General features: G+C 43.1%; 1 protein-coding gene across 1 annotated transcript; it reads left to right on the forward strand.

Moving 5' to 3' along the window:
- The first annotated feature begins 8450 nt into the window (after positions 1-8450).
- LOC117032885 (ribosome biogenesis protein NSA2 homolog) lies at positions 8451-12506 on the forward strand. The gene is made up of 2 exons (XM_033124613.1): positions 8451-8574; positions 11659-12506. The coding sequence occupies exons 1-2, from the start codon at positions 8451-8453 to the stop codon at positions 12339-12341; spliced, it is 807 nt and encodes a 268-aa protein (XP_032980504.1). The 3' UTR covers positions 12342-12506.
- Positions 12507-12804: the final 298 nt, after the last annotated feature.

Here is a 12804-nt window from a genome sequence, read left to right on the forward strand (position 1 = left end):
TACGGGGAGAGACTGAGTTGTGTAACTTCGGAGCGAGGACTGGAGGGACAGTCCTCATTTTCCCTGTGTGGGGCCCTCTTCCTGTACAGCCAGCCGGCAGGCGCCATCTTTCCTGTGTTGAGCCCGCCCCCACCACTGTCAAATCTGAATCTGATTGGCCTGGTGAGCTCTGCAGCTCCAACCTGCTGACTCACTGAGACCTTCCCTCACCCAACTTGCTAATTGCTGGAGGCTTTATCAGCGGCTGAACCTTAGGGGAGCCAGCAGGTGGCAGCAGGCCTCGGAGTGTCTTGACTTTTTGCGGAGCTACCCCAGACCCAATACTGGTAGCAGCCGTCCTCAGTTCGAAACATGCCTTCTCCCACACACCTCCAGGTAGAGTGCAGGTAGCAACCAACAGTGGGTCACTTTGTAGCTCCTACCAGGTACTCTCTGGCCAGTCACAGGCAGTGGCTGACCTGGGCCTGCACTGGAGCTCTTCCCAAGAGGCCCCAGAACCAGCATACTTGGAGGTTGGCTTCATACCATGGCAGAGCACCACCCAATTAGCCCCCCAAGCAGCACACACAAAAGGTGGTCTCAACGGGGACCAGAGCCCACTGGGGGGAATCCTGCCTCTTGGGGTAAGTCCCCTGCACAGCATCCCATAAGCTGTGGATGTGGCCAAACCCCACAGCCAGTCATGCCAATAGCAATCAAGGCTCAACTATATAACAGGAGGGCACACACAATCCACACATGGATGGATCTTGAGATTATAATGCTAAGTGAAATAAGTCAAACAGAAAATGTCGAGAACCACATGATTTCACTGAATATGTAGGATATAAAACTGTAAACAACAAAGGAACAAGACAAACAAATGAAGAAACAACAACTCATAGACACAGACAATAGTTTAGTGGTTACCAGAGGGTAAGGGGGGAGGAGAGTGGTAGATGAAAGTAAAGGGGATCAAATATATGGTGATGGAAGGAGAACTGACTCTGGGTGGTGAACACACAATGTGATTTATAGATGATGTAATGCAGAATTGTACACCTGACATCTACATAATTTTACTAACAACTGTCATCCCAATAAACTTTAATAAAAAAAAGCATAGGGTGGCTGAATGGATAAGAAAACAAAGCCCTTACATATGCTGCCTACAAGAGACTCACTTCAGATCGAAAGACACATACAGACTGAAAGTAAAGAAATGAAAAAAGTTATTTCATGAAAATGGAAATTAAAAAAAAAAAAAAGCTGTGATAGCAATACTTATACCAGACAAAACAGACTTTAAAACAAAGGCTATAACAAGAGACAAAGAAGGATCTAGTAATTCCAGTTCTGAGTATTTATCCAAAGAAATCCAAAATGCTACTTTGAGGGGACGTGTGCATCCTTATGTTCATTGCAGCATTGTTTACAGTGGCCAAGGTGTGGAGGCAGCCTGGGTGTCCATCAATGGATGAATGGATAAAGGGTAGGTGGTACATATATACAATGGAATATTGGTTGGCCATGGAAGAAAATGGGTTCTTGCCATCTGCAGCAGCATGGATGGACCTGGCGGGTATTGTGCTGAGTGTAGTATGTCAGACAGAGAAAGACAAATGCAATGTGATTTCGCTTATATGTGGAATCTAAAGAACAAAATAAACAAACAAATAAAACAGAAACAAACTCATAGATACAGAGAGCATTTTGATGGTTGCCAGACAGGAGAGGGGTTGGGAATGGGTGAAAAAGGGGAAGGGATTAAGAAGTACAAATTGGTTGTTACTAAGTAGTCATGGGGATGTAGAGTATAGCATAAGGGATATAGTCAATAATATTGTAATGACTATGTATGGTGTCAGACGGGTACTAGATTTATCGGGGTGATAGATGGGAGAGGGTAGGCAGAACAGTGATAAAAGGGGTTCTTACAAGATAATCAAGGGGATGTAAAGCATAGGGAATATAGTCAATAATATGGTAACAACTATGTATAGTGCCAGGTGGGTAGGAGACTAGTCAGGGGGGACCACTTCTTAAATTATATAGATGTCTAACCTCTATGCTGTACACCTGAAACTAATGTAAAATAATGTTGAATGTCAACTGTAATTGAACATTTTTAAAAGGAGGGAAAAGGTAAAGGAGAATAAGAGGTTCAAATTTGCAGGTATAAAAGAAATAAGTCATGGGGATGTAATGTACAGTCAATAACATTGTGATAGCGTGGTACAGTGTCAGGTGGTTGCTGGGCTTATCATGGTATATACATGTTGAATAACTATGGTGTACACCTGAAACTAATATAATATTGTTTGCTAACTATATTTTGAATAAAAATCTTTTAAAACATGGTTCATAGATAAACTTAAATGTACAAACCAAAACTATGAAACTTCTAGAAGAAAACACAGGAGAAAAATTTGGGACTTTGCAGTAGGCAAAGATTTGTTAGGACACAAAATTCATAAAACACAAAAGGAAAAAAATCGATCAATTGAATTTCATCAAAATTTAAAACTTCTGCTATTCAAAAGTTACCGTAAGAAAATAGAAAGGCAAGCCACAGACAGGAAGAAAAAAGTATTTGTAATACATCTATCTGATGTGTATCTAGAATATAAATATCTCCTATCACTCAATAAGAAGATGACAAATAACCCAATTAAAAACTGACAAAATGTTTGAACAGACACTTGAGAAAAGAAAGTATATGAATGGCCAATAAGCACATGAAAAGATACTCAAGATCATTAGTCATAAGGAAAAGGCAAATTAGAACCACAATGATATATCACTACACACAAACTCAAATGGCTGTTACGTAGCCATTTTAGAAAATAGTGTGGCAGGACAGTAAATATATATTATAAAATGAAACATGCACTTAACATACAGCCCAGCAATTCCACTTCTAGGTATACCCCCCAAAATGAAAATGTATGTCCAGACAGACACACACACTCAAAGATTCATAGCAGCATTATTCAAAATAGTCCCAAACTGGAAAAAAATTCAAATAGGAATCAACGGATGAATGGATAAACAAACTGAAATTAAAAGGAACAAATTTGGAGTGGATGGTTAGCTCAGTTGGTTAGAGCGTGGCGCAAATAACACCAAGGTTGCTGGTTCAATCCCTGCATAGGCCACTGTGAGTTGCGACCCCCTTAAAAAAATTTAAAAAGGAACAAACTATCACTGATAGACCCAACAACATGAATGAACTCAAAAATCATTTGCTAAGTGAAAGAAGTCAAACACAAAAAGAGCACAGTGACAGAAAGCAAATCGGTGGGGGCTTGAGGCCAGGGGTCTTGGAAAAGTATAAATGGGTAAAAGGAAATTTTTTAGGGTCACAGAACTGTTCTGTAACTTGATGATGGTCGTTACATGACTTTATACAGTTACTAAAATTCCTCCAACTATACCCTTAACATGGATAAATTTTACTGTATGTAAATTGCAGCTCAATGAAGTTGGACATTTTTTTAAAAGGAAAGATTTTATGGTTTCCTATTTGCCAAAGTGCCAATCCATGCTAGTTGTCCAGAGTCAAATTGAGAGAAACCTGCTAGGTGGGCAATCGTATCAGAAAGCTACCACATTCAGGGTATAAGGAACCCACAACCCATGCAGACTGCTTCCTTTCGGAGGATGGCATGTGGAACTTTCCTTTCTTCCAAACTTTAGCCAGTCTCTAGGTCTTTCCTGAGGCTTCCTTCCTCCCTTTAGGGTCTAAGCCATATACACATCTCTAAACTCCAAATTTCATTTTTATTTCCACGTCTGTGTTCTCCACGTCAGTCACAAACTCTGTGTGGGCTCTGCCCAGGAATACACATTGCATTTTCACTCATTAGCATTGTCTTCTACGTTTATAATATTTATATATCTCTCTGCAAACTCAAGCTTTTGATTCTTTTGCCCTCCCCTATTCCTGTCACAACTCAAAGTTTCCTCTCTACCATGTCTCTGAGGAGGTGGGAGGAGAGAGACAAGTTATCTTGAGGGATAGAGTGTGTGGCTTAAACCCCCGAAATGTTGTTCTCCCAGGTAACCCAAAGGGCTGAAATCCAGCGAGCTTCTTCACGAAGTGACCTCTCCAATCCTTGGGACCAATGAGACGGGACCAATGAGATGGGGCTTTTACATATCGATCTTTGATGGTGCCCCCAGAAGCTTCTCAAGGGACTTTATACTTCTATAAAGTTCACATGAAGCCAAGAGAGACCCATTCAATGTCCTGTGTCATATTACAGTCTGCTCTGCTGACCAACTCCGCACACTAGACAAAGTCAAAAGATGTCCACACGAATATAACATGCAGACTGCCTATCAGATTGGCAAAGATGAAGCAGGTTCATAAGGCCCGGTTGGTGGACTGATGGGGAAAACATACTTCTGTACACTGTTGTCATATGTATACATTGTGTTGATATATACACAAATACACAAACGTATATAGAAATACATGTGTGTCTGGGACAAGAATTTGGCAACAGAGTTAGAAATTTTTCACGTATTTACTCTTTGCCAGCAATTCCGCTTCTAGGAATTTGTTAAGAGCACAGGATCTGGAGTGAGACCACCAACTTCTTCCTGACTGTATGACATTTCCCTGTCACAGTTCTCCCATCCATATAATCAGGGAAAATAATGGTACCCTGGCCAACACTGGGAAAAAAACATGGCCATATATTATGCTGCATTTTACCGGTAGGATGATCAGCTGTGTGGAACTAAGGGGGTGTCCAGGATGTGGGACTTTCAGTGCTAAGTCCACCAAGGTCCTGGCCAAACTGGAATGGAATGCCAGGTCCATGTCGCCTCCTTCAGGAACCCCAATTTCTTGACTAGTCAGTTCTGCAAAGTATCAGAACCATTCAAAATCACCATCTTGACCATTTATGAAGCACCAGCTATATCTGAGGTCCTTTATGTAAGTCAGTGGTTCTCAAACTTGAGATCAGAATCACTTGGGGGGCTCACTGAAACACAGATTGCTGGGCCCATCCCCGGAGACTCTGATTCAGTAGGTCATGGAAACATACCAGGCAGCCAGGATTGCAATCAGAGGCAAAAAGGTGGGGAGAAGTGGGGACTCATGAGACTGAAACAGCAGGTGCACATCATGAAGTTCACAACTCACACTGGTGTCCCCAACAACACGGAGTGTTTCCTAAAACAGGGACCTTGTCTCATTCATCCTTGATATATGTACCCCTGAGCGTGCCTAGTGCAGTACTGGCTGCACAGCAGGCATTCTACAGACATCAGCAGCTCTTGATGACTTCTTCAAGGAGATGGACATTTTAAGCACAAGCTGGGGTCACGCTCATGACCCCATCTGACTGATTTGCTACATCATTTCAGGATACCTACCCTGAGATCTACTAACTGCCACGGGGCAGGCTTCATCGAGTGGCCTTTCATTCATCCGTCACATATTTACTGAGCCCCTAGTTGGCCCCGGACAGACCCCCGAACATGATATGATCCTGGGCTCCTGCATCAGCCAGCCTTGGGTGCAAGCCGCTGGTCTCCACTGACCAGCTCTGTGTACTTAGGCAACTTCACAGAAAAGGGGGATGGAAATTCTATCCATTTCACAAGATGCTGGTGGGGATGCAGTGAGAGAGTCTCACCGTAACAGCTGAGCACATGTCTACTGAGTACTAGTAAATGTTTCATAGATGTCAGCCATCGTGACCCAGATCCCTTCCCTGCAGCACTGCTGTGCGACCATAGGACGTTGTGGGTGGAGTTAACCTCGAGTCCCTGCTGTCACACTCGGCCACTTCCTAACTGGCCAGCCATCCTGGGGCACAGGTGGGAGGAGCTGGAGGGAAAGGGATGCTCAGAACCCAATTCCAAGGGGCTCTCAGCTGCTCTAGGAAGAACTAGGTATCGGCCAAGGGCCTCGTGGGCAAGCACACTTAACGGACCTGGGTTGAGGCGTCTGGGCACCAGAAAGCCTGGTTTTCAAAAGTAAGCAAAGGGGCTACGACGAGGACTAAGTCAATTCCTGTAAAGCACTCAGCACAGGTCCTGGCCGCTAGGACATACTCAGTGAGTATTAGCTACTATTAGAAGAGCCAGGGTTCCTGCCCCTGAAAGAATCGCTAGTGTAAAACCCTGCTCACTAATGGAACCCTGACTTGACCGATTGGCAGTAGCCCACGATGGTGGGATTTGTAGAGCACAAATCAGACCCCACGGCCTCCAAATTCCCTCCCCAGCCCCAGATGTCACAATGCCACATCACTGTTAGCAATACGCTCTTCCTATAAAGGGTGGCAAATACATAGCACTTGTTCCCAGGACTCCTCCTGCTTGCAGGACCAATGAGGTACTCTGTCCCACAAAGCCAAGACAGGACCTCAGGTAAGGCTTCGTTACATGGTACTCCGGGTAGAAATTGCCAGAAGACCTAAGGTGGCCTGGGAATTCTACCACTGGCCTCCTGACATATAGGTTCTCTCCCATTTCTTTTTTAAATTTTCAGATTTGGTTTTACAATTAAGTTCGTTTGTCACTGTTTATAACATCCTGTATTGAAATCTTTATTGAGATCATGTAGATTGACATGCAGATGTAAGGGATTATACAGAGAGATCTCATGCACCTTAAGCCCAGGCTCCCCCAAGGGCAAAACCTTGGAAACAACAGTACAACCAAAATGTTGATATTAGTATGATCTACTCATCTTATTCGCATTTCCCCAGTTTAACTTGTATTCGTTAGTGTGTGTACACATGTGCATGCATGTGTATTTAGTCTATGTAATTTTATCGCATATGTAGTTTCACTGTCTACCACCATAGCCAATATACTGGGCTGTTCCTTCGCCATAAGGAACATAAGGCACAATCACCCGCCTCCCAGACCCCAACCCCTATTTGTAACCCCTGGCAAGCACTAATCTGTTTGCCATTTCTATAATTTTGTCCTTACAAGAATGTTACATACATGAAATCATAGAGTATGTAACCTTTTGGAACTGGCTCTTTTCACTCAGTATCATTCCCTGGCAAGTCATCCGATTGTTCCATGAATCAACAGTTCATTCGTTTTCATTGCTGGGTCATATTCCATGGTGGATGTACCACAGTTTATTTAACCATTCATCCATTAAAGGACATCTGAGCTGTTTCCAAGTTTGACGCTATTATAAATAAAAGTGCTCTGAACATTTGTGTACCAATTTTTACGTGAACATAAGTCTTCATTTCCTGGAACAAATGTCCAGGGGTGAAATTGCTAGGTCATACGATAGTTTCATTTTCACTTTTAAGAGAAACTGCCAAACTATTTTCCAGGATGGCTGTATTACTCCACATTCCCACCAGCAATGTATGAATGATCTAGTTTCTCCATATCCTCGCCAGAATTTTGTGTTTTCACTATTTTTTATTTTAGACATTTTGATAGGTACACACCTATCCCATTTTGGTTTTAATTTCCATTCTCCTAATAATGATGTTAAGCTAATCACGTTGGATTTCTTTTTCATGTGTTTATTTGCCACCTGTATATCCCCCTTGGGGAAATGACTATTTATGTTTTATGTCCAATTCTGATTTAATTATTTGCTTTTCACTGTTGAGTTTTGTGAGTTCCTAGTCCTTTGTCATATATATGCTTTGTGAATATTTTCTCCCAGCCTGTAGACTGTCTTTTCATCCTTTTTTGCTTGGGCTTTTGCAGAACACATGTTCTAATTTTGATGAGGTCCAACATATGAATTTTTCCTTTATGGGTGACGCTTTGGCCTTAGGATTTCAGATACGCACAGTGGAGGTATCCTCTTTGTCCTGTAGGCAAGCTACCTTAGAGGTTTTGTGGGCTGGGGTTAGCATCCAATTATCACATATCAAGCATGCACCAAACATTACCTCATTAAGTCTTTCCAACCACCCTCTGAGATAAATTCCATTACTATCTGCATTTACAGATAAAGAAGCGGAGACACAGAGACTTGGGGATTTGCCCAAGGTCCCACAGCTAGGAAGTAGAAAAGCTTGCACAAAATCCTTGGTCTGTTTTTGCTTCAAAAGCACCTGACCTTGTGGTCATCTCAAGTTTCCAGCAGGCTACATAAAATCTTCAGGTGCACAGCGCGTTTATAAATCTGACTTCAGATATGACCATACAATTAGGAATGTTCTTGTAACCAGGTCAAAAAACAGGGACAACAACTGATGCAAAGACGGAAGCATGCCCAGTCCCCCAATCTTTGCTGTGTACTCCTCCCAGTTGCTCATTCTCACAATCCAAACATGACTGAACACCCCGTGTGTGGCTCCATGCCCTCAGGCCAGCACGGATCTCCTGGCTTGGTGGCACTGGACTTTCCTGGGCCACTGCAGGCCCACGCACATCGATCTCTAAGAAACCCTGTAATCTGGCTCCGAGCTTTATAGAGGTTGTCCGAATTCCTAGGTTTGATTCCTGCTGGCTCCATGCCAGTAGAGGAATCGCACGCCCACAAATGGCCTAAGCTGACCCCCAAGCAGTCAGTCCCCTGCATACAGCATAAGGGCCCCTCACCAGCTCAGCTGACCACGGAGACAACTGCCTGCCCACGTTTGTCTCCTCCCACTTTCGTTTACTTCTGACCTGTGGGTTTGGGTTTTAAAGTCATGTTGGACTCAGGCTCCTGGGCAAAGAAGATCTTCACGTTCCTCTGTGTTTTGATGCATATGTTTGAATACTTTCCAAAGATGTAGCCCTCCTCTATGACATTTAATTTTACATTGTTCTTTCCTTCAAAAGCTCCTCTCTTTTTTTTTTTCCTTTTGATTGGGGAATATTGGGGAACAGTGTGTTTCTCCAGGGCCCATCAGCTCCAAGTCACTGTTCGGCAATCTAGTTGTGGAGGGCACAGCTCAACTCCAAGTCCAGTCGCCGTTTTCAATCTTAGTTGCAGGGGCCTCAGCCCACCATCCCATGTGGGAATTGAACCGGCAACCTTGTTGTTAAGAGCTCGCGCTCTAACCAAGAGAGCCACCCGGCCACCCCAAAAGCTTCTCTCTACTGACCCATGGCCCAAATCTCCTTCTAAGATCCTTTCTTAAAACCTATTTGTTTCATGCATTCATTTAACATTTTCTTCTTGAGACCCTACATACACTTTGCTAAGTAGCGTGCCAGGCACTGCAGATACAGCAGAGAACACGACAGACACAGACCCCGATGTCCTAACGTTTGCATTTCATCTGGGAGAAATCAAAATTAAAGAAGTGATGACAGAAATCATTACTGGCTCCAGTGTGCACCCCCTGGACTTTTCTCCTACTTCCACACTCAACTTTTACGCTGTACTGAAAGTGGATTGATCACCTTTCCCTAAACATGCATTAGGTTTTCCCTCTTCCCAGCCTTTCTACATGCTCTTTACTAATAATGTGCCACCCCATTTCTAGTAATCCCTACCTACCACAGTGTCTCTGCTGACCTCCGGACCCAAATGAAATCCCACCTCTTTAGTTGATGGTTCCTCCACGGTCCCTGCTATGTACGAGGTCGGAAAATTAAGTTCGTGAACTCACCCTAGAAAAAGTGCTACATACCTCATTGCTGAATATCACTACGGTCACCTTCGAAGTACTCCCCTTGGGCAGCTATGCACCGACGCCAGCGCCTAGTCCACCCTTCAAAGCAATTTTGGAATTCTTTTCCTGGAATGGCCATCAGAGCTGTCGTCGTATTACCCTTGATGTCCTGAATGTCATCAAAACGTCTTCCTTTCAATATTTCCTTTATCTTCGAGGAAAGAAAGAAGTCATTGGGGGTCAGGTCAGGTGAGAAGTGAGGGTGTTCCAATACAGTGATTTGTTTACTGGCTAAAAACTCCCTCAGAGACAGTGCCATGTGAGCTGGTGCATTGTCGTGATGCAAGAGCCATGAATTGCTGGTGAAAAATTCAGGTCGTCCAACTTTTTCACGCAGCCTTTTCAGCACTTCAAAATAGTAAACTTGGTTAACTGTTTGTCCAGTTGGTACAAATTCATAATGAACAATCCCTCTGATATCAAAAAAGGTTAGCAACATCATTGCAGCCAGTTCACGAACTTAATTGTCAGACCTCATATGCTGTCCTCAAGACCCAACTGAAATCCCACCTCTTTAGCTGATGGTTCCTCCTATGTATGTCTGCCCTCTCTCTATTCGTAGAGCACTGGGCACCACTAATGACACTAACTATACGCACACTGTGTTATGTTCTAGTTATTTTCATACACATGTTGCCCCACATGAAAGACAGTAGAATCCCTGCGGGCAGGGTTTGCTTCTGATGTGTCATCATGCCCCTTGCACATGTCACAGTGCCTTGAACATAGCAGGCACGAAATGTTTGCTCAGTGGGGTAAGGACCTACCCAGACTCGTTTGTGGAATGCAAGGAGCACTTGGGGAGCAGTTATGATGCCCTCACTTAGAGGGCATTTACCAAGTGTCAGACACTGCTCCAACATCTGGACAAACATCAACTCCATGGATTCTGAGAAGAACCCTACGAGGTAGGTACTAGTAGGAGCCACATTTAACAGATAAATAAAGTGAGACTCAGGGAGGCTAAACATTTAGCCCGAGTCCAGGGCACCCCACCTGGTGTACGTCAGAGCCAGGTTTCTGACCCAGGCAACCTGCCTCAGACCTGAGCTCTTAGCCCCAGCCTCCTAACAAGGCCTGGGATGATTTGCCCAATGTGGATCTGGAGCTGTGGGATGGCGAATATGGAATCCAGATCCAATTCTTTTGGCACACCTTAGTGCCATTTCCCCACTTGTGTTCTTCATAGCAACTATGCGCCAAAGGGCTGCTGAGGCAAACAAAATGACAAAAAGGGCTGAATTCAACTGAGTCTTCCTGAAGCTTTTCTGAAGCGCAGAACTCCTCCAGTTGTCTATGTCAGAGTCCCCGCCTTTACATGCATCATTGCCCTCTAACGCCCAGGACACTTTTTAGCCATTTTTCTCCCTAATGGCCCCCTCATGAAATTTTAATACCACAGATAAACTATACGAGGGCTGACAATTAAGTTCCCAAACTTGTTGCAACAGTGTTACTAACCACTTCTGACATCAGAAGGATTATTCATTATGAATTTGTACCAACTGGACAAACAGTTAACCAAGTTTACTATTTAGAAGTGCTGAAAAGGCTGCGTGAAAAAGTTAGACAACCTGAACTTTTTGCCAACAATTCATGGCTCTTGCATCACGATAATGCACCAGCTCACACGGCACTGTCTGGGAGGGAGTTTTTAGCCAGTAAACGAATAACTGTATTGGAACACCCTCCCCACTCACCTGATCTGGCCCCCAGTGACTTCTTTCTTTACCCAAAGATAAAGGAAATATTGAAAGGAAGACATTTTGATGACATTCAGGACATCAAGGGTAATACGACGACAGCTCTGATGGCCATTCCAGAAAAAGACTTCCAAAATTGATTTGAAGGGTGGACTAGGCTCTGGCATCGGTGCATAGCTTCCCAAGGGGAGTACTTTGAAGGTGAATCAGCAATGAGGTATGTAGCAGTTTTTCTAGGATGAGTTCCCAAACTTATTTGTCCAACCTCATAGATTTCAGAAATGTTTAGGATCAAATTAATGGTTCTCAACCTTGATTGCACATTGAATCACCTACAGAGCTTTAAAAAATAGGAATCGGAAAGAAGGCAAAAAAGATGATTAGTCTCAAAGCTAAACTCTACCATAAACAGCGCCATGCTGAGAAAATACAGATGAAAAAGACTATCAAGATGCATGAAAAGAGAAACACCAAACAAAAGGATGATGAAAAGACTCCACAAGGAGCAGTACCTGCGTATCTACTGGACAGAGAGGGACAGTCCCGAGCTAAAGTGCTTTCCAATATGATTAAACAAAAACGCAAAGAAAAAGCGGGAAAATGGGAAGTCCCTCTGCCCAAAGTTCGTGCCCAGGGAGAAACAGAAGTATTAAAAGTTATTCGAACAGGGAAGAGAAAGAAGAAAGCATGGAAGAGGATGATTACTAAAGTCTGCTTTGTTGGAGATGGCTTTACTCGAAAACCACCTAAATATGAAAGATTCATTAGGCCAATGGGCTTACGTTTCAAGAAGGCACATGTAATACATCCTGAACTGAAAGCTACCTTTTGCCTGCCAGTACTTGGTGTAAAAAAGAATCCCTCATCCCCACTTTATACAACTTTGGGTGTTATTACCAAAGGTACAGTCATTGAGGTGAACGTGAGCGAGTTGGGCCTTGTGACACAAGGAGGCAAAGTTATTTGGGGAAAATATGCTCAGGTTACCAACAATCCTGAAAATGATGGATGTATAAATGCAGTCTTACTGGTTTGACAGCAGTTCATACAAGTAACTCCTTATAATTATTGAAGATTATACATCAATCAAGAAAACGACCTTTACTGTGATGTTTCTGAGTACCAAACAGCTTCCATGTCTGCAGTCAAGAGAACTATTTATTCTATTGTAAAGAACATTAAAATGGCCCAGTTTTACAAATTGGTCTTTATTTTGGGGTCTGTTTAGCATTTAGATGTTCATGAAATTGAATGATTAAACAAGCAGTTATAAAAATAAAAAAAAATAGGAATCGATTGATCGCATAGAAGAAAACATAGGTACTAAACTTATGGACCTTGGTCTTAGAGATGAATTTATGAATTTGACCTCAAAGGCAAGGGAAGTAAAAGCAAAAATAAATGAATGGGGCTATGTCAAACTAAAAAGCTTCTGCACAACAAAAGAAACCATCAACTAAACAATGAGGCAACCAACTGAATAGAAGAAGGTATTTGCA

This window comes from Rhinolophus ferrumequinum, chromosome X (assembly GCF_004115265.2).
Source record: "Rhinolophus ferrumequinum isolate MPI-CBG mRhiFer1 chromosome X, mRhiFer1_v1.p, whole genome shotgun sequence".
NCBI lineage: Eukaryota > Metazoa > Chordata > Mammalia > Chiroptera > Rhinolophidae > Rhinolophus > Rhinolophus ferrumequinum.